The sequence below is a fragment of the Acartia tonsa genome, chromosome 3 (genome assembly GCF_053477335.1).
Source record: "Acartia tonsa isolate MP-2025a chromosome 3, ASM5347733v1, whole genome shotgun sequence".
In the NCBI taxonomy this organism is placed as follows: Eukaryota; Metazoa; Arthropoda; class Copepoda; order Calanoida; family Acartiidae; genus Acartia; species Acartia tonsa.
This window is the reverse complement of record NC_137262.1, coordinates 35,015,964-35,040,834: the sequence shown is the minus strand read 5'-3', so window position 1 is coordinate 35,040,834 and position 24,871 is coordinate 35,015,964. Positions and strand designations below refer to the sequence as shown.

General features: G+C 36.0%; 3 protein-coding genes across 3 annotated transcripts in view; 1 reads left to right on the top strand and 2 right to left on the bottom strand.

The window, feature by feature from the left end:
- The window catches only part of LOC145315231 (neuronal acetylcholine receptor subunit alpha-7-like), a 39,449-nt gene extending 28,000 nt beyond the window's left edge, over nucleotides 1-11,449 (bottom strand). The window contains exons 1-7 of the mRNA XM_080155266.1: nucleotides 11,382-11,449; nucleotides 10,706-10,747; nucleotides 9,501-9,574; nucleotides 8,801-8,875; nucleotides 7,492-7,583; nucleotides 7,268-7,367; nucleotides 6,361-6,424 (exon numbers count right to left, since the gene is read on the bottom strand). Of these exons, the coding sequence (XP_080011392.1) occupies nucleotides 6,361-6,424; nucleotides 7,268-7,367; nucleotides 7,492-7,583; nucleotides 8,801-8,875; nucleotides 9,501-9,574; nucleotides 10,706-10,747; nucleotides 11,382-11,433 (499 nt within the window). The 5' untranslated portion in view covers nucleotides 11,434-11,449. The remainder of the gene's footprint in view (nucleotides 1-6,360; nucleotides 6,425-7,267; nucleotides 7,368-7,491; nucleotides 7,584-8,800; nucleotides 8,876-9,500; nucleotides 9,575-10,705; nucleotides 10,748-11,381) is intronic.
- Nucleotides 3,573-6,056, top strand: LOC145315229 (uncharacterized). Its single transcript, XM_080155263.1, has 3 exons — nucleotides 3,573-3,958; nucleotides 4,192-4,259; nucleotides 4,613-6,056. Exons 1-3 carry the CDS (start codon nucleotides 3,942-3,944, stop codon nucleotides 4,858-4,860), a joined length of 333 nt encoding a protein of 110 aa, XP_080011389.1. The 5' UTR covers nucleotides 3,573-3,941; the 3' UTR covers nucleotides 4,861-6,056.
- Nucleotides 11,450-11,486: 37 nt separating the features above from the next.
- On the bottom strand, nucleotides 11,487-23,494 carry LOC145314855 (acetylcholine receptor subunit beta-like 1). The gene is made up of 5 exons (XM_080154936.1): nucleotides 23,459-23,494; nucleotides 22,103-22,158; nucleotides 13,383-13,438; nucleotides 12,617-12,685; nucleotides 11,487-11,559 (listed from the first exon to the last, which is right to left on the bottom strand). Exons 1-5 carry the CDS (start codon nucleotides 23,484-23,486, stop codon nucleotides 11,487-11,489), a joined length of 282 nt encoding a protein of 93 aa, XP_080011062.1. The 5' UTR covers nucleotides 23,487-23,494.
- Between the last annotated feature and the right edge of the window lie 1,377 nt (nucleotides 23,495-24,871).

Genomic DNA, 24,871 nt, shown 5'->3' with positions numbered 1-24,871 from the left:
AGAACGTTTCAAATTTGTATTAACTTTTTGTAAATGAAATTTGTCTATATACTTGTTTACAATATAAGATATACCAATATGTGATCTTGCTGGACCCTATTATATTAAAATTCCCTACGTCAGTTTTTTGGACATTTATTCATGAAAATTTATAATTACCAGTGATAATTTGTTTCTTTTCAAATTTAATATAGAATGTCCGACATGTCCATGTCAGCCACAGCAGCAGCCGACTTAGAGAGAGACGAACAGCACGAAGAACAGAAGCCGGAAACCACAAGTGGGTGAGTAATATTTTAATATGTATAAAACGAAGTAGAATGATGTCTGTCTGTCTGTCTGTCCGTCCGTCCGTCCCTAGCTATATTTTGGTAACCATTCATCGAATCGGATTCGACAATCCATCACAACATAATTACATAAATACATATTACATATTTTTTGGTAATTACTTCTTTGGGCAAAGGTCCGATTACCTGGGATATATAATATATATTTATATATTTCAGTGATAGCGAAAAAGAGAAGAACGAAATGAGTGTATCTGAGCCTGAGCTGCCTGCTAAGCTGGCTGACCTGCCTGATACCCCTCCTAAATCGTCTGATACAGAAGATTTGAACCTAACTTTGGATTGCACTACGTAAGTTTATTTATTTTTGTTACCATTCTATTTCTGTTCGGAAGGTGGTAGTAGCCGGATTGAAAAGAGTAGGATAAACATTATTGTTATGGCGAATAATTATAGTTTCATTCAGGGGTGTACATTACGCACAAGATTTAATTTGTTCCCGTGGTACAAAATTTTGTATTTTTTTCCCACCTATTTTTATCTCACCAAGTAGGGACGGAAATGGAGAAATATTGAAAGAACTAAAATTTTTGGTCCTACCACACATATTTTAGTTATTTTCCCCCCACCACCTGAACAGGGGATCCCATATAGGATATACACCCCTGATATTTCAAATTAGCAGCTACGCTAAACCCTCTAATATGAAGTATATCTCTTAAAGTTTCTTTTGCCACTCCCTTCCCTTGCCGGTACCTATGAGAAGAACCCGATCTGTTCAGTGGTTATCGAGATCCTTCGGTACATAAACACGGACATCCTGTTACTTTAGTATTATTTTTTTTTATTTTTCAGGGACGACGATGGATGGGAGACAATGCAGAAAATAAAACAAGACCTTAGGGCAGCAAAGCAAAAAATTGCTTCTTTGGAAGAGGAGATCGCTTGTTTGGAAACACAAACAAAGTAAGAAATTTTTTTCACTTCTTTTTTTGGTATTTAATCCGGGCGACTGTGTTGTAAATGATTTTTCGGTACAGACAAATTCACCTTTATATATTACAAAACTAGCAAGTATGCCTCTAGGGGTAAGGTGGGAGGGGTAAATGTGGACCAAAAAAAAAGTTTACTATTTAATTATAATATGATTGCTTAATTCAGGGAGCAATCCAAGAGATGTCCGGCGGCACAAAAGGATGACCAGAAGGTCGGACAAGCCTCTGTTATGGAAGGAGAAGCAAAGTAAGATATCCTATTATATAAAGTAGTAAGCGTTTTTTGTTTGTCCCGAAGGATAACCGCTAAACCGATATTGTTCTCCTTTAAAGTGAAGCTTCTTATAGGTCCTGGAAAGGTTTTAAACTATTTTTGTGCAGGGTGTCTTCACCCCCTCCCCCAAAAAATATTTTTACTCTTCTGAAACTGAAATTGAAAATGGGAAGATGTTGATTTTTCCCCTTCCAACCTTAAGTGCCCCTAGAGGTTTCTAGGGGCGTAGCCACTAGTTTCTTTTAATAATCTTTTTTCATACTTTATCCGGGCGACTGTGTTGTAAATGATTTTTCGGTACAGACAAATTCACCTTTATATATTACAAAACTAGCAAGTATGCCTCTAGGGGTAAGGTGGGAGTGGTAAATGTGGACCATAAAAAGTTTACTATTTAATAATAATATGATTGCTTAATTCAGGGAGCAATCCGAGAAATGTCCGGCGGCACAAAATGATGATCAGAAGGTCGGACAAGCCTCTGTTATGGAAGGAGAAGCAAAGTAAGATATCCTATTATATAAAGTAGTAAGCGTTTTTTGTCTGTCCCGAAGGATAACCGCTAAACCGATATTGTTCTCCTTTAAAGTGAAGCTTCTTATAGGTCCTGGAAAGGTTTTAAACTATTTTTGTGCAGGGTGTCTTCACCCCCTCCCCCAAAAAATATTTTTACTCTTCTGAAACTGAAATTGAAAATGGGAAGATGTTGATTTTTCCCCTTCCAACCTTAAGTGCCCCTAGAGGTTTCTAGGGGCGTAGCCACTAGTTTCTTTTAATAATCTTTTTTCATACTTTATCCGGGCGACTGTGTTGTAAATGATTTTTCGGTACAGACAAATTCACCTTTATATATTACAAAACTAGCAAGTATGCCTCTAGGGGTAAGGTGGGAGTGGTAAATGTGGACCATAAAAAGTTTACTATTTAATAATAATATGATTGCTTAATTCAGGGAGCAATCCGAGAAATGTCCGGCGGCACAAAATGATGATCAGAAGGTCGGACAAGCCTCTGTTATGGAAGGAGAAGCAAAGTAAGATATCCTATTATATAAAGTAGTAAGCGTTTTTTGTCTGTCCCGAAGGATAACCGCTAAACCGATATTGTTCTCCTTTAAAGTGAAGCTTCTTATAGGTCCTGGAAAGGTTTTAAACTATTTTTGTGCAGGGTGTCTTCACCCCCTCCCCCAAAAAATATTTTTACTCTTCTGAAACTGAAATTGAAAATGGGAAGATGTTGATTTTTCCCCTTCCAACCTTAAGTGCCCCTAGAGGTTTCTAGGGGCGTAGCCACTAGTTTCTTTTAATAATCTTTTTTCATACTTTATCCGGGCGACTGTGTTGTAAATGATTTTTCGGTACAGACAAATTCACCTTTATATATTACAAAACTAGCAAGTATGCCTCTAGGGGTAAGGTGGGAGTGGTAAATGTGGACCATAAAAAGTTTACTATTTAATAATAATATGATTGCTTAATTCAGGGAGCAATCCGAGAAATGTCCGGCGGCACAAAATGATGATCAGAAGGTCGGACAAGCCTCTGTTATGGAAGGAGAAGCAAAGTAAGATATCCTATTATATAAAGTAGTAAGCGTTTTTTGTCTGTCCCGAAGGATAACCGCTAAACCGATATTGTTCTCCTTTAAAGTGAAGCTTCTTATAGGTCCTGGAAAGGTTTTAAACTATTTTTGTGCAGGGTGTCTTCACCCCCTCCCCCAAAAAATATTTTTACTCTTCTGAAACTGAAATTGAAAATGGGAAGATGTTGATTTTTCCCCTTCCAACCTTAAGTGCCCCTAGAGGTTTCTAGGGGCGTAGCCACTAGTTTCTTTTAATAATCTTTTTTCATACTTTATCCGGGCGACTGTGTTGTAAATGATTTTTCGGTACAGACAAATTCACCTTTATATATTACAAAACTATAGCAAGTATGCCTCTAGGGGTAAGGTGGGAGTGGTAAATGTGGACCATAAAAAGTTTACTATTTAATAATAATATGATTGCTTAATTCAGGGAGCAATCCGAGAAATGTCCGGCGGCACAAAAGGATGACCAGAAGGTCGGACAAGCCTCTGTTATGGAAGGAGAAGCAAAGTAAGATATTTCTTTTAATATTATTTTTTCATACTTTATCCGGGCGACAGTGTTGTAAATGATTTTTCTGTAAAGACAAATTCAACGTGTTCCTTTATTTATTAAAAGCGAGTACTAGCAAGTACGCCTCTAGCTGGGTAAGGTGGAAGGGGTAAATGTGGAACCAAAAAGTTAACTACTTAATTTAAATAGATTATTATATATATATTGTTTAATTCAGGAACAAAACAGCTGCAGCTGGCTCTCCAGAAAATTCGGATGAGAACGAGGTTAAGGAAGTCACTGTTATGGAAACACCAGCAAAGTAAGATTTTTTAAAAATTGTTTTTACTACTTTATCCTGGCGACTGTGTTGTAAATGATTTTTCTGTACGCTAAACCCTCTAATATGAAGTATATCCTTAAAGTTTCTTTTGCCACTCCCTTCCCTTGCCGGTACCTATGAGAAGAACCCGATCGGTTCAGCGGTTAACAAGATCCTTCGCTACATACAAACAAAAATCGTTTTACTTTGTAGTATAGATTGTTTAATTTCAGGATGGAAGACAAACCGGATTTTGATATAATTTATGAGAACATAAAGAATCCAGGACCAAAAAGCCCAGGTATAGTACAATATTTATACTAGCGACTGTGCCCAAAGCATATAGTGAAACATTTCTGTACTAGGCACTAAGAAAATGCCGTAATACATTGTATTATTACACTAGGTTAGGTTAGGTTAGGTTAGGTTAGGTTAGGTTAGGTTAGGTTAGGTTAGGTTAGGTTAGGTTAGGTTAGGTTAGAATAGGCTAGGCTAGGCTAGGCTAGGCTAGGCTAGGCTAGGCTAGGCTAAAACTAGAAATATTACTCTTTCTATTAATACACTAGGTTAGGTTAGGCTAGAAAAAAAAACTATTGTAAAATTGAAGTATTTTTTTGTAAAAAAAAGTAATTTTAAAAAATATTTTAATTTCAGTGTATCGGGTGTCAGATGATGAGCAGGAGATGTTTGAACCACCCCCTCCTACAATCCCGCCAGCATCAAAACTGAGTAGGCGCAAAAGAAGTGCAACACCGGGGAAAATCAAGACCTGCGCCCATGGACGCAGTCCCCGAAGCGAGCTGCCATTGAACACAAGACTCATCGAATGCACCTATATGTGTCCAGACTGCCGCGTCTTCTTTCACAAGAGGCAAAAACAAAGAAAAGAAGGACAAAAGTAAGCTGATGTATAATAGTCCTTCCAGTCAGATCATATATAAACTATTTGTGATAAAAAAGTGATATATATCAAGATATCTTGAGTCAAAAATATGTTTAACCACCTTTAATTTGTACGTACATTAATCTATATGACAGTTTTGACAGTTTTGTTCTGACGATGAGAATATTCATATAATATTATATTTGAAACCGCTATTCCTATATAGCAAATTTTTGAAAATTTAATAATGGAAAGTAACTTCGTAATATATTTTTCTTGTGTATAAAAATGTTCTAGTATAAAGTACAATTAGAATCCAGATCTCAGCAATTAAAACCTATGTATATTTGTGTTAATTTCTCAGCTTAAACCGATTAAACATGCAGTTATATTATCTGTAAAACTATGTAATATTTGGTCATTTAAACCACGTCTAGAATTATAGACTAATTAAGAAAATTTCTGTGAATATATACCTATATAGTATCGCGCTATCGTACCTATGTAAATCATTATGTAAAAAAATATGTTTAAGTGTTTCAATCAATAAAGATAATAATGAAAACAATTTTTTTTTTATTTTTGCGTTTTGTGTACAAGCGAGGTTTTTCTATAATTAAGGTCGTTTTTTACCACTTTCTCGTGATTTTTACCACCCGTTTTTACCACAATTATTGGTAAATTTTTACCATATTTACCCTATTTCTGGTAAAATTTTACCAGTTTAGGGCAAAAATATTACCAGGTGTTGAACAGTTTTACCACTTTTTCGGTAAAATCTACCAGAAATTTGCGGTAAATTTTACCAAAAAAGTGGTAAAAATTGGTCAAAATCTGGTATAAATTTGCGTCCTAAAATGGTAATATTTTACCGGAAATCTGGTAAAATTTTACCAATAATTGTGGTAAAAATCGCTGGTAAAAAGCGTCACAGAGTACCACCAAAAGTGTTTTTACCACGATTACGGTAAAATTTTACCACCTTTTAAATCGTATAGGCTGGTAAAATTTTACCATAAAAGTGGTAAAAACTAGGTTTTTTTATGGTATTAATTCCGTCCTGGGTATATATGAACCCATATTTTTTTACTTGTGAAATGATAAAATTGAGTTCAAAGTTTTTATTCTCGTGGGTTTAAAAAAATCGATTTTTTCAATAATTACCTGACAGAATTGAAAAAGTAAGGTGTCAAATTAAAGATCTTACTATTTTTGTTCATAATGGCCATTTTCTTTCTTTTTTTTGTTGCATTTTAGTACCTTAAAATCGACTTAATTTTTTTTTTTTAAACTTAAATTACTTTAAAAATAAGAGGTCTACAAAAAACCGATTGCATATCTGAATTCTATGAAAAATTTTACATCTACTACTTACTAAAAGGACCGGCTAGCTATAAAAAAAAAGTTGATACAACTTCTTGAAAATTTACTCTTGACTTATATAAAGAATTATAAACTTAAATGAAAGGTGATTGTTTTAACGATCTTTTGCTATAAACTAATAAGAAAATGAAATTACCTAATAAAGGAAGAATAGCAACTTTTTTGTCTAAAAACGACCTTCGCCTTAACAGCAATATAACCTAAAAAGGAAAAAAGTAATTGCTAATTGACAATAGTATCCAAGAAGAGTCACAACAACAAAAATATTGATGGTTTCTAAAAGTGCTTAGAGAAGCACAGACCCCCTCCCTATCCCTACTATTTTGAAATAAATCAAAAATATTATTAAATATTCTTGTATGTTTTTTTACTATGGGTCGGTTTATGTTGGGTCATAATTGGTACATAATACATATTAGTCCCGCATGGTTAGGGTCCCAAAGTTTGAGGTTCCGTAGGGTTAGGGCCCTCATAGGAGTTAGGTTAAAAAACGCCCCCCCTCCCCCTTTGATTTATTTTTAAAACAGGGCAGTGTTGGTGCTCACTTGGCATTTTGAGGGAAATGACCAAAATATTATTTCAATTTGAAAGGCATAATTATGAACTTTAGATTATTATCAGAGATAAACACTTGTTGATATGCAATAATTAGTTATGTTACACACAAAATATTTTGCTGAAAATTATTATTAGCTATAAAAATTTATATTAAGATTGAGCTGCCATTTTTATTGTCGCAAAAAAGCTTAAAATAAACAAATGTAGAAGTATAAAATAATAACCCAGAACACTACCTGGCCCATGTGCTGGTGACCTTCTTAGTCTTTTGCAATTGGCTCTTTGCTACTTTGTAGCGACTTTGCTATGTTTTTATTTCCGACACTATTAGCTGATATTCAAAGACCTAATTGAAAGTCGGTACAGGGTCCCCACCCCGTGGGTAGAGTTACATATAGCTTGTGCCTCCTCTATTCTTTTACTAACAAACAAAATAGCGGCTGTGATTGCCGAGAACTGCAAAAATGTACAAAAAAAAAACTAACCTGTAACTCCACATATTCTCCGGGATCTCCCCACTCAACCATCTCCCTCCGTTTCTGTATACCTGACACTATTTCCCAGGCTCCTGGTACATAGTTGACCCTAGATAGATAGATAGATAGATAGATAGATAGATAGATAGATAGATAGATATAAAAATAGATATAAAGAAAGATAGATAGATAGATAGATAGATTGATAGAAAGATAGATATAACTATACTTACAGATCAACAGCAGTAATATTGTTTCCATAGAGAGTGTTGACATCAATATCCCATCCAGTTCGAGTCCAACTTCCAATTACAATCTTGCATCTCTAAAAATAAAAAGGATTTAGTGTTTTATTGATAATGTTCTTGTTTATTGACGCAGCTTTTTATATGCTTAGTGCATATAGGGGTTAGTTATCAATTCTACTTAGCAGAATATGGTCGGTCTGTCTGTCTGTCCATCCATCCGGATGAAGCTTAACCCTTAACGGTCGGGGGGGGGGGCGTTGAACGCCCCCCCATCCGGTTTTTTCTATCTCATTTTCTGTGTGTGAAAGATAAAGAGCCCAAACTGCTTGACTTTTTAAGTATGGGTATGACACATAACTGAGAGTTGGAATTTTTTAAATATCTCCATCCTGGCGGGCACAGCATGCCAGCAAACCTGGCAGGGTCATCCAGGTAAAGAGCAAAAATATTTTTTTTGACTAAAACAAAGCATTTTATCATACCAAAATACTAAAAAATCCTCTAGTAGTACATCCTTATATGAAATACAGGTGTTCAAGTCACTTTCAGGTTCCAGGTATGATCCTGCAGGTCCTGATCCTCCAGGTCTCCAGAAATCTTTAAAAGTCTCCTGTGGCCGCAATTTTTGACTTAAAGACTTCAAATTTAAAACTTAAGCTTTTCTGACATGTCTACATAACGTATTAAAATTTCATGAAGATCCGCCGCCGTTTTCCCGCCGACCGCCGACTGCGGCGGCTGGCAGCTGCCAAGTACAGCTGCGGCCGCTGAAATTTATATTTTGATATTTTAAATGTAAAATTTACAAAAAGTTAAACATTTTCTGGAAAAAAAATTTTCTTCTAGCTTCAAAAATAAGAAAATTATAGCCGTTTGAAATTTTTAAGTAAAAAAAGACCTAAAAACAAAGGTTGTTAAATAAAAGGGTGAAGGAAGCGAAAATTGACATAGACTTATAAAAGGTCGGAAATTCATTATCAGACAAGGGACTTGCACAAAAAAATTTAGCCCTCTAGCTCTAATAGGAACTGAGATAATTAGGGGGGGCGTTGAACGCCCCCCCCCCCCCCCCGACCGATTAAGGTGCGGCTAGGGGCCCGACTGTAAAGGGTTAAGATCTCGCTGAACAAATTAGACACTACTTTTTAATAAATACACATATAAGCCATATCCTGGTTTTTGGCCCTTTTCTAGGCTGATGGTGAAATTATAAGTACACAAATGAGACAGTTTTAACTATATTTTTGTTACTGCTCTACTTTGGATCAAATTGTTTTAATGGTATAAAGCAAACCTGATAGTCCCATGGCCAGTATGTATAGTCCAGAGCACAGTTGGTCTCCACATTACCCGGAGGGTACCACCATATCTAGGATAAAATAAAGTTTTTTGTTATAAATTAAGGTTCCTTATCGCCTCCAAATTGAACCTAAGTTCTCCTTGAATATTAAAACATCTACTAAAGAACCCAAAGGCATCATTAGGTTGTTATGAGATGCTGTACTCGATTGACCAATATAGGATATTAAGTTAAGTAACTCCAAACAGACAATCACCACTTTTTCTTGAGGCTGTGCATTGTAAGGAGTTGCACCTATTTTTATGATTCACCAGACATAGCAGCAAACTAAACTTTTCTAGAATGACACTTCCCTGGCTGCCAGAACATTCCATGCATTTATAGGTTAAAAGATAAAGATAGGGGTAGGTTTCTGATAGAATCCGTAAAGGTTATGTGTTATAAAATAAAAACAGTAGTAGAACGATAAAAATTTATGTTCCCTTTTAAATTTTTTTTTGTCTATACTTCTTTTCAATACGAAATATACATATTTAGTGAAATTATCGTTCTACTACTATTTTTAAGCCTTAAAACACACACCTTTACGGATTCTACCAGAAACCTACCCCTCTCTTTATCCCTTTCTTTCAAATAGACTGTCGGAAATTTAAAATTGGAAAGATACAAAGGTTCTTGAGAATTATATACTTACTGTTCCAGAGCTCACAAGTGACACATCTGTATTCTCAAACTCATAATGCTTCACACTGTTAAAAACCATAAGATCTAAAACAAAAATAAAATAAATGAAGGTCCCAGCTATAAGCGTGATATAATCTAACCCTCCCCCCCCCCCCTTTAAAATTGAAATATGGAATATTTACCTTCTCACACCCACCCCCCCCCCCCCTTCCCTCCAAACTTAAGACTTTACACCCCCTGATGAGTCGATGGGCACGCCACTGTACTGTCCCCATATATGTTTTTATATTGAGAATATATGCTTTAAAATAGCTTTAAACCTAACAAGACCCAATATAAAGGTTCCTAGGAGAGTGCTCATGATATTGCGGGTTATTAAAAACACACAGACATACTTCCTACTACTTTAGTTAATAGATTTTGTTTTAACAATAATTTATAATTTAAAATAATCATTTTTGAAAATTAATTTTTTGTTTGAATTTCAATTATATAAAGTTACAATTCCCAAATTATTTTTTAGTTAAAAATGTATATAATTTTTGTAGTGCATAGTTTCATAAATTCATTCATATATTTTGATTATTTTTTTATCATTTTTGACGTATTTTAAATTCTTATGAATATGATGCAAAAATAAGAAAAGAACTCAAAAATAGTTGTATAAGCTAAATTATATCATAATTATAAACTCATATAAAAAAATAATAATAAGCTTAAACTTTATGGCATTTCATCTAAACTTAGGTATTGTATTATTTAAAGACCATTTATTTTACTCTATGATCTGCAATATATTTCAACTAGAAATGGCTAAAAATTTGGATTTATGTTGAGATAAACAAGGTAGAACAAAATTACCCCTTCTGAAGTTTGTTTGAGAGTTTGGAATTTGCTAGTTTTAACCAACCAAACAAGATATTAGTATTACCCAAAGTGTTTGAACCATAGAATGAGATATCTTTAAAACTATGGGGATCAATTTAATAAAATGTCAAACGGCGAACCTAGTAATAGTGTCTAACTTTTTATCTTTGTGACGTAACAAAAATTGAAGGATGAGAGGGGAGGTGGGAAAGGAAACCCCTAAAAAAGAGATGGATTTTTGTTACGTCACAAAGATAAAAAGTTAGACACTATTACTAGGTTCTCAAACGGCCCCCCCTCCCTCCTCCACTGAGTATAAACTGATCAAAAAGATACTATGTGACCAACCTGGTTTCCAAATCTTGTCAGGACCTATATGAACCACACTGAACAATAATACAAACTCTTAAATAAAATCTATGAATAAAAAAATCACGAAACCTTTGCAAAATCTGTTTTCTTACTTCTATTACTTTTATATAAGAATATTTGGCAGCAACAAATAATCAAGAGACTAACTTTTAACTAAAAAGATTTTGTAACATATTATGACCTCTTTTAATTAGTCCGTGTGGTTTTAGTAAAATTACAACTGCGAGCAAATTTTAATTGCCATTTTAGTTTGCAGATTTTTTGCAGGTTCATTTTAGCTTAAATACAAATGTACAGATTAATGTAAACTATAAAAAAAATAACCAAATCAAAATCGTAAAATCAAAGAAAAAGGCCAATAAAAGCACCGAAAATAACATGTTCTTTCTTCTTTTTTACATTCTTGATATTCTAGCAGCTACGCCCATCTAGGGGCAATTTCTCTTGGTAAGGTGGAGAAACCATTCTTCAAAAAAGTTATAAACCTTCCATTGATCTATGAGAAGATGTCCTGTAAAGAAGAACTTTATCGGTTTAGCAGTTAACGAGATCTTTCGGTACAAATAGACAACCTGTTACTTTCGTCCTTGTTTTCTAAATTCCCTTACTGAAATAAAATTGGTATAAAATTGTAAGAAGTTAGTATTCCTGATATTTTCATAGTTAGATGGAGCCCACTTGAGCCTGTTATCCTGCCAGCTCATTACAAACCAGGCATGCGCACTGTCATAATTATACAGAATATTATATTATACAATCAGGGAGGGAGGGGACATGGAGCCCATTTGAGCCTGTTATCCTGCCAGCTCATTACAAACCAGGCATGTGCACTAAGAGATATAAGTTTTCCGGAACTGTAATGTAGGGAGTAGATTTGAAATCTGCATCAAATTTTAAGGATTTTTTATTCTTTATCTAAAAGCGGAAATACAAATTAAGTTAATTAATTTTGGCATCCGTGATTGGTGGATTTAAAAAATCTGCGCTCTGATTGGATGTCGTACATTATTCTACCAATTAGAGCGCAGGTAGTTTAAAATCCACCTATCCTAATGGTCAAAATTAATTAACTTAAAATGTATTTCCGCTTTTAGATAAAGAATTTTACAAAAAACGAATTTTATAAAAAATCCTTAAAATTTGATGCAGATTTCAAATCTACTCCCTACATTAAAATTCCGGAAAACTTATATCTCTTAATGTGCACTGTCATAATTATACAGAATATTATATTATACAATCAGGGAGGGAGGGGACATGGAGCCCATTTGAGCCTGTTATCCTGCCAGCTCATTACAAACCAGGCATGCGCACTGCAGAATTAACAAAATACTTTTAAAGTTTTAGTTTTCAATAGATGAAAAAATTCTTTTAAGAAATATCCAATTATTAGAAGTGGAATAGTTATTTCTCGCATCGTATTATAAACGGCTTTCCGCAGATATAGAATGTACAATTATAAGATTAAAACTAGTTTTTTTTAGCCCCGAGGTGCCAAAGGCACCGGCTAAAAAAACTGGTTTTAATCTTTTGATTGTACATTTTTATATTCGTAGAAAGCTGGATATAATACGATGTTAGACATAGTTTTTTCGTATGGATGAGAACCGGTTCCTATCCACCGGATTCGAATGAATACGAGAAAAGTATTTTTTCTATGCAGCTTAAGATTTAGGTTCTCCATTTTATTGATGCTTCACATAGGTTCTGAAACGGTTTTTAGGTTATTTACTTATAGATTAAATTCTTTAATCTTTGAATACATAGCCCCAAGATACAAGAACGCAGCCGCTATTATTGATGAAATCGTCGCCCTTTGATTGATTTCACAAATATAGTTTAATATTTATTTATAGCAAATATCTGTATTAAAGTATTCTGTTTTGCCTGAGAGTTGAAGTTTCACTGTTAATATGAACATATAGGGGGATAAAGGATACCCCTACTTTAACTCCACTAAAATAGATATATGGAGTAGATAGAGAGATAGATAGATAGATACAATTATAGAGTATGTTTCACTGTTAATATGAACATATAGAGATAAAGGATACCCCTACTTTAACTCCACTAAAATAGATATATAGAGTAGGTAGAGAGATAGATAGATAGTTACAATTATAGAGTATGTTTTACTGTTAATATGAACATATAGAGGGATAAGGACACCACTTCTTTAACTCCACTAAAATAAATATATAGAGTAGATAGATAGATAGATACAATTATAGAGTATGTTTTACTATTAATATAAACATATAGAGTGATAAAGGACACCACTTGTTTAACTTCACTAAAATATATAAGCAAAATTAGATAAAATAATAAAAGATAATGACTATAGAATGGTGGATTGCTAAACAAAGAAATAAATAGATAGTTCGATAATAAAACATTTTAAGGTGAAGATAATCTAGCACAGCAACCTTTTATCTTTGACATTTTGAAATTATTTGAAAATAAAAGGGGGGGGAAGTTTATTGGGGTTTTACCTCAGGGTAATAAAGGTTAGGTTATATTGGGTGAGTACAGGGTAGTAATGCAGGGTTTGGGTATTGCAGGTATAAGCCCTGCACGGTTAAAGACCCTTGCAGGCGTAAGACACAAAAAAATGGAAATCATCTAATTTTTTTAATATCTAAAAAAACCTGACCTGTTAGTTATAGAACCAGGAGGTCTTGTATCTTTATTGTAATTTGTAAATACATCCTGAAATAAATTTCAGTAATAACACATTGGTATCATTTTTAAGTATGCCTTTGAAACCGATTAATATCCGCTGGATTAGATCTGGTTTTCAAAAATCATTGTGTCTCAACCATGACACTTTGGTTGAGTTTGACTTCCGAATTAGCGGGAAGTTCTCGAGATCTGTTGGCGAACATACAAACCCCCAATACCAGGAACCATCAAGTTTCAACAGCAGGTTTGAATATAGATTTATTGATGAAATTATTTCAAAGTCCTGAAATTACAAAATCAATTAGTTCATAATTCCAGTTATTTATAACCACGTAATCTTAACTGCTTTTTTTAAAAATCATTTTTCTCTACGATTAAGAATCTTCGGAAACTTTGGCTTTAAAGGAAAATTATTTGGTTTAATAAATCATTGTTAAATGCAAAGATAAAGGCACATAAAAATTACTAAAACATATATTAATCATAATTAAGTTCATGCTTAGCTGGCTAAAGCCTTTTTTAAAACTACATATAATCGTCCTATACACCATTCTTCTTAATAAAAATAACAAATTCTACCTGAAGTTCTTATGGTTTCAAATCCCTGGTATACTAGGGTCGTTCACACACTATGAGACCAATGATAGGCCCAATTTTCTTCTCCGAAATCTTCACACACTCATATCTCATTCAAAAGTAACGAACGTGCGCATCAAAATATACAAACAATCCATGCCGCGTCACATTATCAAAGGAAAGCCAAAAAAGACGACATTTGCGCTTAGTTTTAGGATAATGATAAGGAATTAATTTCGAACTTGATAAACACAAAGCTTCCTCGAAAAGAGGTTAAGACACACCCCCCGTTTGAAAGTCAAATTAACTTCCTTAACGAGATTCAAGGTTTTTTTGCGCTGAGCACTAGCAACATTTCTCACTAAACTCAACTCACCATAATCACATGAGAATAGCCATATCCCGAAAACGTGACAATTTTGCTCCTAACTAAATGAAACCCCGTGAAATGCATACACAATATTATACTCCTCACTAGGACTCATAATACCTCACATTTTAGGATAGAAGGATGGGGACTGGTTTGTACCATACAACATTCCATGCACATGACAATCACAAGATCACATACACAAATCCTAAAATAGATAATCCTATTAATCATGATGTTGTAAATATAACAACTATACTAAATAATAATCATTTCATAATCAATAGGTAATAAATCATTATTAATAAATCAATAAGTACCTACGAAATCAGGTCGAAATGTAAACAATAATAGTAAAATAAAACGAAATAAATCTTAGACAAGAAAATTAAGATTTATAGGTACTTAAAACTAAATTTGTTAAGCATCAAAAAGAGTAGTAAGAAAAAATATTTCAAAATCCTTGGGCAGAAAGTTTTTCAAACCTAATGAATAAGAACTGTAATATCTTAATCAACAATAAAACTTTTTAATACTTAAAGAATAGCAAAATAATAATATCTTCGTTAGAATTTTCATCGGAATTATAAAAAAAATACCAATTTTTCTTTGTAAAAAATATGAGACTTTAAATATGAATTTTCAATCATTCCTTGATCTGAATAAAAAATGTTTTACTTGATTGAAATTCATATATAATTTAAAAAAAAAAAAAATTTGCTAAAAAATACTTGATTTTTTTCTTAGAATAAATATCGAATCACGCAACCTCGACACATTTATTCCTTTTTGTTAAACTTTTCAGGTAAGTTTTATAATGAATTGTACTTTTGAAAAGAATTTAAACTCAATAAAATTAAATTTGAGCATATGAAATAGAATAAAATTTAATCGCATTCCATTTGATTCTTATTTTAGGCATAAAAATAGGCATATGAAAAATGTGGCTTTTTTACTAAAAAAAATCTCAATTTCCATAAAATAAGAATCAATTATTAATCATAATTTTTAACAACTGCCTGACTGATACAGCATGTTCTTCCAGGGGAGATTTATCTGTCAGCCTGAACAAGACTCTTGCAGTCTTTCTCCCATCTTCAATTCTCGTCACTCGGCCCATCCTCAAACATCTCATCAGCGGATTGGTACTTGTAACCAGAACTATATCTCCGTCAGCTAGTGGCTCCGCCATCTCATCCTTCCACTTGGACATCCGTAATATCTTCGGCAGGATCTCCTGGCGGTAGGCAGTCCAAAACTGGGCAGACAAATCTTCTAACAACTTCAACCTGGAGGAAATTTGGTCCTCCGGTTTCATCGCCACATTGCACAACGGCTGGCGGTCAACATTTCCCAGCAGCTGGCCAGGGGTAATCAGCCGCCAATTCTCCACGTCGTTCGCAGCTTCTATCGTCAATGGTCTACTATTCATCAACTTGCTAACCTCCGCCAATAGCACCAGGAGCTCGTTGAAATTAACAGAACTATTCACCAACTTCTTGGACAGCAATCTCTTGGTTAATCCCACCATTTTCTCAGCTTGCCCAATGAAATGGTGGGCTCGGGCCGGGATCTGAGACCAAGAAAACTCTACCTGGCTGCCCAACTTCTGTTCTAAAACTTTGCGAGCACCGGATAATTGTGTGCCCATGTCGCTTACTATGACCTTCGGCAGACAATGAACAGCTTCCAACTTGCGCAGGGACAACAGGATACTGCTGGTATCATACTTTTCCAAGGCATCTAGCCATAACGCCCCTGAGAACCTGCAGACCACCACGAACACCCACACCTTCTTCGTTGCTGTCTGACTCCTCGTTTTGGCGGCAGCTCTCCTCGTAACCAGCGGACCCATTAGGTCAACTTGCACAGCTTCAAAAGGCCTGCTCGGGACCAACTTGTCAGGTAACACATCCTTCATGGTAGTACGACATTCCTTAGCCCTCTCAACACTGCAGGGCCAACACTTCTTCACTTCCATGATGGACAACCTCCTTGCCTTCACAATCCAGCACCAACGGCGGCTCTCAGCTAAAGTTCCACGGACACCAGAGTGAAGCTCAACATGCGCTTCTCTCATAAAAACAGCAGCTAACCAATTACCAGGCTCCAAAATTATTAAACCTGGCATGTCTTCAAATATCATTTTACGGCCACCAGTAATGGCGTCAATGACGGGCTCTCCACGACCAACCATTTTAAGGATTCTCATCTCCCTGGTCACATACTTTCCTCCGGGACCAACGACAGGCCAGGTCAATGATACTTCATGCACTAATGGATTCAATGACGCATAATTGCCTTTAGCGTCATTTATCCATTCATCCTCTTGGCTTCGTGACACAATGAAAAGTTCCGCCGCCGCCATAAAATTGTACAAAGACGGCTTGTACACAGAATCCGCGGCTGCTACATGACTACCAGCGGCTGTAGTTTTACCTTCTTGTCTGCTCTTTAGCTTCTTCAACCAGGTGTTCGCTACTTGCAGGACAGCTGCCATAATACGTTTGGCCTGTCCAAATGATCTCCTGTGCTTAAACCTAAAGACATCTTCAGCGGCTTCTCCGGCAACTTTCATTGAACATAACTTAACCATTTTGGTATTCAACTCCTCTGGGGGTAAAACCTGCTTGACTTCTTCGGCAGTTTTCACCGGCCACGCGCTTTCATCCTGGCGCAACCATTCTGGGCCCAATCTGTACCTGGAACCTGGTCCCAAATCTGATACCTTGCAGGTGCTTCTGGTGCCCAAATCTGCAACATTGTGTGTCCCCGGGACCCACCTCCAGTCATCCTTGTTGGTTGCAGATTGAATTTCTCCAATGCGATGAGAATTAAAAGTGTTCAACATAGCACTGTTGGAAACTATTTGTGATAAAACACACGATGAATCAGTAAAGTACATCACTCTGACAATATCAAAGGGCAGGGCATCTCTGATGGACTTTGACAACCTTGTGGACATCTGGCACCCCATCAATTCAAGGCGTGGAATTGATTCACACTTGACCGGCGCAACTCTTGACTTGGTGGCTAGCAGAAACGTTTCAAATCCTTGTCTAGTTGGCCACCTCAAATATGCATTACATGCATAAGCCTCTGATGACCCATCCGAAAACATCATCAAGGATGGAAGGCCAGTTGGTTCATCCGGGACCACACAACGGTCAAACTCCAATTTAGCGACCTCAGCTCTGTCCTCCAGCGACTTAACAAGTTCATCCCGTAGACTTTTTGGAATGAAATCTTGCCAGCCTAAATTCAGCAAACATGTTTTCCGCAGGACAAGTTTAATTCTCAACAGAATAGGGCTGCAAAGCCCGATCGGGTCGAAGGTTTGGGCGGCGAACCTGTGGACCATCTTCTTTGTCAGATTCTCGTCCAAGGCGTCCTGGAGGTTGTACAAATCAGCATCCTCTTTCACCTTCTTTCCCTTGACTTTACCATCTTGGTTGACTCTTGTGGCGATGGACAACACATCGGTGGCTGGCTTCCATATCAGCCCGAGAACCTTGGTAGGCTGGCAATCATCTCCAGAATAAATGACTTGCTTGAAGGAAAAACTACCTTTGCCGATAATTCTGTCGGCCTCTTTCATCATCTCTTTGGCTTCTGGCTTCGATCCTGCTCCCGAAATAACGTCATCTACGAAGCTGTGCTTCTCAAGCTTGACTGCAACTGGAATCTGAGGTAACTTGAATTCCTCATCAGGGTAGGTAGGTATTTGTGGCTCCTTCCATAATTCAGGTTTAGCGACGATTTCACTACCGTTTATCTGCCCCTCTCCATACATCTCCTTGACCTCTGCTTCACTCTTTCCGCCGAACAGGCGGGACGTCAACTTCAGGGCTGTAACTGCCAAGTTTCCCGCAGCTAACTCGCCAAAATTCACAACTTTAGTCAGGTAAATTTCAAGAGGACCGTCTGGCGTCGGGGAAAATAAAACTCTCTTCATCTGGCTGTCGAACTCTGTGGCCAGGATGGAGTTATAAAACTTGGAAATATCCGCGGTTATACCAACCTTGTAACCGCGGAAAAGCATCAAATGATAAAAAATCTTCTGCATTGGCGGCGGGCCTCCCAGCATTATGTTATTAAAACTGGTACCTTTGAACGTCAGAGAACTATTTGCACACAATCTCATGGGCGTGGAACTTGAATCCTCCTTGAAAGCAACCACTATTGATGAACAAGACTTAGGTCCTTCATACTGCAATTCTTCAGGCGTGGCTTTTTGAAATACGCCTCTTTTTATGGCATCGTTGAATACCTCCACATACATTCCATAGGTACCTTCCTTGACCATCTTGGCACGATCCTTTTCAGCAATTTTGCGGGCTAAACTCTCATTGTAGGGTAAAGTGTGAGGATCTTCAATATAAGCATATTGACCTGTCCACTTGTTGGACTGCAAGTCTAGTGTTAAACCTGCCTCAATTATTCTCTGCCTCTCACGCTGGTCCCAGGTAGTGCCGTCGGCCATAGCCTTGCACTCTTGACAGGCAGTACATCCTGGACAAAGTGCCTGCGGCTGTACGCCAAACGATTCAGACGTCAGAAAGTCCGGCAAGGTGCCTCCACTGACACTGACAGCCTTATAAGCCGACTTTTGATCTCCAGCTCCACCGTCAGCACTCGTACAGATAAAACCACTACCAAAAATGGTTCGCCACAACATAGACTGGCCCACTTTCTGGTAGGTTGATGGAAACACGTCAGGATGTGTATTTCCAATGATGATATCTAAGCCTCCACTAATATATGTAAACCTTTCTGGCGGCATTTTAAATATCTCGGCGGCAGTTTCGGGGTGGACCGAGCGCATCTCGTTGGCCCCGCCGAGGGTAGGCATGACAGCTGCCTCAAACTCCCTCAAATTGCCGTCCCTATCCTTCAGATAAAACACAACATTGCGGCAAGAAGACTCACTGCCGTCAGCTACAGAAATAGTTGTAAATCTGCCGGTAGATTTCAGCTTCAACTTGTTGGATAATTTCTCAGACACAAGTGGCAAATTTGCCCCAGAGTCAAACATCACAGTGGCGTGGCAGGTGCCGCCGCCAGGTGCTACAACAGGAACTAACTGAAGTAAGAAGGTACAGGGGCTGGGTGCAGAACTTGACTTGTAGACTGTATTCACACCAGCACTGGCCTCATGGAGTAACCTAGAATGGTATCTGTCGCAATTATTGGTACCACAAACACCAAGCTTATCCGATTTATTACACTTGTCAGCAGTATGGCCGTCACACAGGCAGAGTTCACATAACTTCTTCTGCTGGACAACTTTCTTTCGGTCAACCACATCCATCTTCTTAAACGTGAGGCAACGGAAAATCGGGTGTTTCTCCTTGCAGCTCTCCACAGGACATGTACTGTTCCACTTGGAAGCCTTGTCCTTTCCAGCCTTTCCATTCTTATTGTCGTTGCGGCCAGATACTTGCGCGGCGGCAGCTCTGTCACGATTTCTCTTGCCGGCGTTAGTGTCATAGGACATATCACCGGCCAACATGGCACCCCTGGTCCTCTCCAGCAGTTCTACAATCTTCTGGATGTCTGGTTGGTTCATGCTACCCAGCTCCATCATAATTTTGTCTCTCAAATTTTCAGGGCACTTGTCTTTAAAAATATGAATAAGAGTTAGGTGATTGTAATCCTTAGCTGCAGAACCAACGATGGTTTCTACTTCCTGCATCATGCTCTTGAAGGTAGCAATTGCGCTGACCACGTCCACAGGTTTATCCACAGGTTTCATCTTGTTCAGCTTAGTTAAAATCCTCATGAACCGGCGAGTGTTTGATAAAAACATCTGATCAAGAAACGACCATTGTTCATTATGATCTCTAATCGCTGACACTTGCTTGCGTAGTTCCGGGTTGGTTATCACCTTCTCCATACACAACATCAGACTTAACCTCTGGTCAGCAAATCCATAACCAGAGCATAGATCTTTAAAGACCTGTTTAAAGTTCGGGTAATCCGTGTCAGTACCGTCGAACGACGGCAACAAACTGTTGTCCCAGCGCCCATACTGCGGGTTGGAACTCCGAATATCCACGGCAGACATACTTCTGGAGAGCATGGCAGGTGTCCCACTCTCATCCAGGTTAGATGAACGACGTTCCATCTCTCTAAGCCTTCGGTACATATCACGTACCTCTTGGCGCAACTCCACGGAAATTTTAAGCACTCCCATGTCCATCTTCACCTTCTCAATGACGTCGAGGTTCCTGGCGACAGTGCTTGACCTCGCGTCGTCTGAATCATTGTCAAGCCAGTACAGAATTTTTGTACACTGCTCCAACGACGCATAAACTTTATCTGCAACAGTTTTCTGCTCACTAGCTTCATCCAAATCACGCTTGAACTCGCGCAGCTCACTAGTCTCCACGGCAGGTTTTAGACTTTTTATTAGGTCAGATTGGTCCTTGACCTCACTAAAAATGTCACGAATTGATTTTACATTCACATTTTCACATGAACTAAAACTTTGGCAGGCTTTTAGATTGTCATAAAACACTTTTAACTGTTCGTCAAACACTTCTAGCCTTTCACTGCCAATAGCGATAGCTCGCTCAATTTTCTGCTTTTTGGTTAGTGGCATATTGATTCACTAGGTACTTATTTCACAGAAAAATTGTCACAGTTTATTGCATCAATAATTCACTGGATGCTATTGATCTCTTGATGAATGCTAACGCCTATTCATCAGATACTTTGAAATTGTCTCAACCATGACACTTTGGTTGAGTTTGACTTCCGAATTAGCGGGAAGTTCTCGAGATCTGTTGGCGAACATACAAACCCCCAATACCAGGAACCATCAAGTTTCAACAGCAGGTTTGAATATAGATTTATTGATGAAATTATTTCAAAGTCCTGAAATTACAAAATCAATTAGTTCATAATTCCAGTTATTTATAACCACGTAATCTTAACTGCTTTTTTTAAAAATCATTTTTCTCTACGATTAAGAATCTTCGGAAACTTTGGCTTTAAAGGAAAATTATTTGGTTTAATAAATCATTGTTAAATGCAAAGATAAAGGCACATAAAAATTACTAAAACATATATTAATCATAATTAAGTTCATGCTTAGCTGGCTAAAGCCTTTTTTAAAACTACATATAATCGTCCTATACACCATTCTTCTTAATAAAAATAACAAATTCTACCTGAAGTTCTTATGGTTTCAAATCCCTGGTATACTAGGGTCGTTCACACACTATGAGACCAATGATAGGCCCAATTTTCTTCTCCGAAATCTTCACACACTCATATCTCATTCAAAAGTAACGAACGTGCGCATCAAAATATACAAACAATCCATGCCGCGTCACATTATCAAAGGAAAGCCAAAAAAGACGACATTTGCGCTTAGTTTTAGGATAATGATAAGGAATTAATTTCGAACTTGATAAACACAAAGCTTCCTCGAAAAGAGGTTAAGACACATTGTATTACAGACAATTTTCTACGAATATTAAAATAAAAATACTAGTTTTGTTAGGCAGTGATGAAACATAAAATTATTCCTTCTGTAAATTAGTTATTGGTTGAAACGTTTGGACACTAAACTTAATGAACCAACCAATGAATATGTAATATAAGTCCCCCAAGTTTTTAAGACCATGAATAAGAAACCACTATTGTAAAACTTTGGGGACTAATGCAATAAACAGCCCATTAGTTACTCCCTGAAATTTTCACTAATTAATTAAATAAAATTTTAAGAAAATGTTTACCTTAATAATTTTATCTGTCATTTCATTTTTATCAGCTCTGATTATTCCTATTCCACCTATTTAAGTAATAGTATTTATATCAAATGACTTTCAAGTGGGCTCGGCAGCAACGCGCGCAAAGCCGAGCATAAGCATCAAATTTAAACCCGCTTGTTTGTTGAAAAAAATAAGAGGGATTGTGTGTTTATGAGCAGGTTTAGATATCAAGCTAAATTTCGGAGTTATAATATGACGATTTCACTGAGGCTTACGCATGGCTGACTAGCTCTGATCAATTCCAATTATTAAAAAATGCATATTTGCTTAAAACATGGTTTATCTTAATACCCCTAAGTGTATTGTCGAGACCTGCGCTCTTCTTTATTTAAAATGATTTGTTTTCCTCCGTTTGTTTCTTTGGTCAGATCAGATCAGAGCTCGATCTTTAAATCGTTTATAGGTGATTTAAACCGGGGCGATTCATTTGGCGCACCATCAAATTATTAATATCAATCTTTAAATCGAATTTGCATGGGCGATTTGAATCGGGCAGTGGCGCGGGCCCGGCGCGGCAATGGCACTCACCGAGTGCCATTGCCGAACCAAATCGGGGTGATTTGTTTAATAAATAAATATTTTTTTTTAATTACTTTAATATTTTATTGCAAAACTATCGTGAAAACATTTTTATAGTTATTTTCAAAATAAATTATATATTAATGTTTTATATAAAATACCATACGGACACGGCATTTTATATAAAATACCTTACTGACACTGCTTAAGTAATAAAGTTGTACTGGCGCGGATCGATATTTTAGTGAGTGCGCAGGCGATTTAACAACACCGCGCCGAAAATCTTTTTAAAATCCAAGTTTTATAGGCGCGCTGTGGCTTAACAACCAACGCACCTACGGTTTACCTCTGAATCGCCCCGGTTTAAATCACCATAAAAACGATTTAAAGATCAAGCTCAGGTAAGGTTATATTGGGTAATTGGTAGCCACTCAGTGTTAGGTTACCCAGGGTATTGACCATGCATTGTCTTCAATTTATCTTTAAATTAAGATGGGGGTACGGCTGCTCGATAGGCCCTTTAAAGGAAAGCAAAGTTATTTCCACTCCGCGATTTGGTAAACTTTCAATAATAAGCCTTTACTGGTGTTTTGTCATAAGCGAGACTATTGTAGTAAGAGATATTAAACCCGAAAACAAGATAAAACATGACTATGATTGGATGTTTAGGACTTAAAGGAAAGATTGTGCAATCAAATAAAAGGTTAGTCATATACCTTTTTCTTATTCTTAGAGAGATTGGTAGCTATGAAAGTTGTAATGTATTTCAAATTTAATTCTATGTTCAAAAAATTTAATCACCTATCAAAAATATGATGTAAAGAAGCATTTTTTTTAGGTCCTGAAAAGAAATAAAACGACGTTTTGTACATTTATTTAGTAAATAGGAAAATGGCTAAAAATTGCTATGAAATAAATAGAAATTAACATTTGTAAGAAATATGATCATATTTTAGCAGGTATTGTGTAAAAATTGGTTCTGTATAGTAAGATAAATGCTTTTAATCGTAAAAAATGGTGGACATAAAAATAGCTGTGTTTCTAAAAACTATTGAATACAAAAAAATTAATTTTAAAAAATCTTACTATAGAGAATCATAACTACATAAAATTATTATTTAATTATAATCACTACATATAGTTTGCTACCTCATTATCAACTAAAGTAATACCTAATCATGTAATTGTAATATGATACCTTTATATTTGGGCCTTAATGCATTTATATTGGGATAAATTGTATGAATTATTTTATTGAAATTTTGAAATTGCTTCTGCAATTTGTTATATTTTTATTGTTAATTTTTATTAACGTTTAGCTTTTAAACTAATAATGAAAATACTATATTATTGTATAATCCCTTTAAAATCAATATATTTTGGCCTTAATGAATCTGTATTATGGAAAAATCAAAATGTATGTATTTATTCATTTGATCATAGAATTTTTTTCTGCAAATTAGGTCAGTCCGTACGTAAATTTTATTAACGTTATTATTAACTTCATATGTATTTCAATTAAAAATAAAATGTATACTATCGCATCGATTCTCGAATAACCTACCGCTTTCCGCGGATATAAAAAAAATTGGGTGATGATTACGGTTTTATTGAAGGGCGGGCGGTAATTCCAGACAGGTACAAATTCTGTAATTATTTTCTTTTTATTTCCATAAAACTAAAGGATAAATTTATTTTTAGAAAGGCACAGAACCGGTTTAGTTCATCTGAGAATCTATTATAAATTTATTTTCTGCCCACTTATTTTAAGTGTACAAGTTTAAGTATCTCAAATATCAATAAAATTTATCTAACTGTAATAATCAGAAATGATTTTACAATTTTTAAACATTGGATTAGTTTCGCCTTTCTACAAATTGAAATATCAGTTATGTAAGACAGAAAATGTGCATGATTTTGTGATCTATATTTCCTTGATTAGAGTGTGGTACTAGAGGATGACTTGACTAGATTATTGTGGACTTCGATCCATTTCCTTTACTTTAGAGAACATTAATGTTCAAATTTTTAAAGAAATGAAGAAAACAGAAGAGTAAATTATGTATTAATTAGTAAAATTATTGTTAATTTTGGCAATTTCTGTATTCTTTATTTTTGAAGATTATTTGATAACAGGATACACCATTAGATCTTATTTTGGTGTATCTCTGAACCAACTTTTGCTAGTGAGGTGCATGATTATGTGGCTATAAG

What these genes read in the sequence shown, in the direction of transcription:
- LOC145315229 (XM_080155263.1), top strand. An exon ending in TCCAGGACCAAAAAGCCCAG is followed by an intron (nt 4,260 to 4,612) that starts GTATAGTACAAT and finishes TTTTAATTTCAG; the next exon opens with TGTATCGGGTGTCAGATGAT.
- LOC145314855 (XM_080154936.1), bottom strand. Translation starts at nt 23,486, where the DNA reads ATGCTTCTTTACATCATATTTTTGATAG. An exon ending in TTACATCATATTTTTGATAG is followed by an intron (nt 22,159 to 23,458) that starts GTGATTAAATTT and finishes TTACTTAAATAG; the next exon opens with GTGGAATAGGAATAATCAGA. An exon ending in AGTGAAACTTCAACTCTCAG is followed by an intron (nt 11,560 to 12,616) that starts GCAAAACAGAAT and finishes TATATCTCTTAG; the next exon opens with TGCACATGCCTGGTTTGTAA.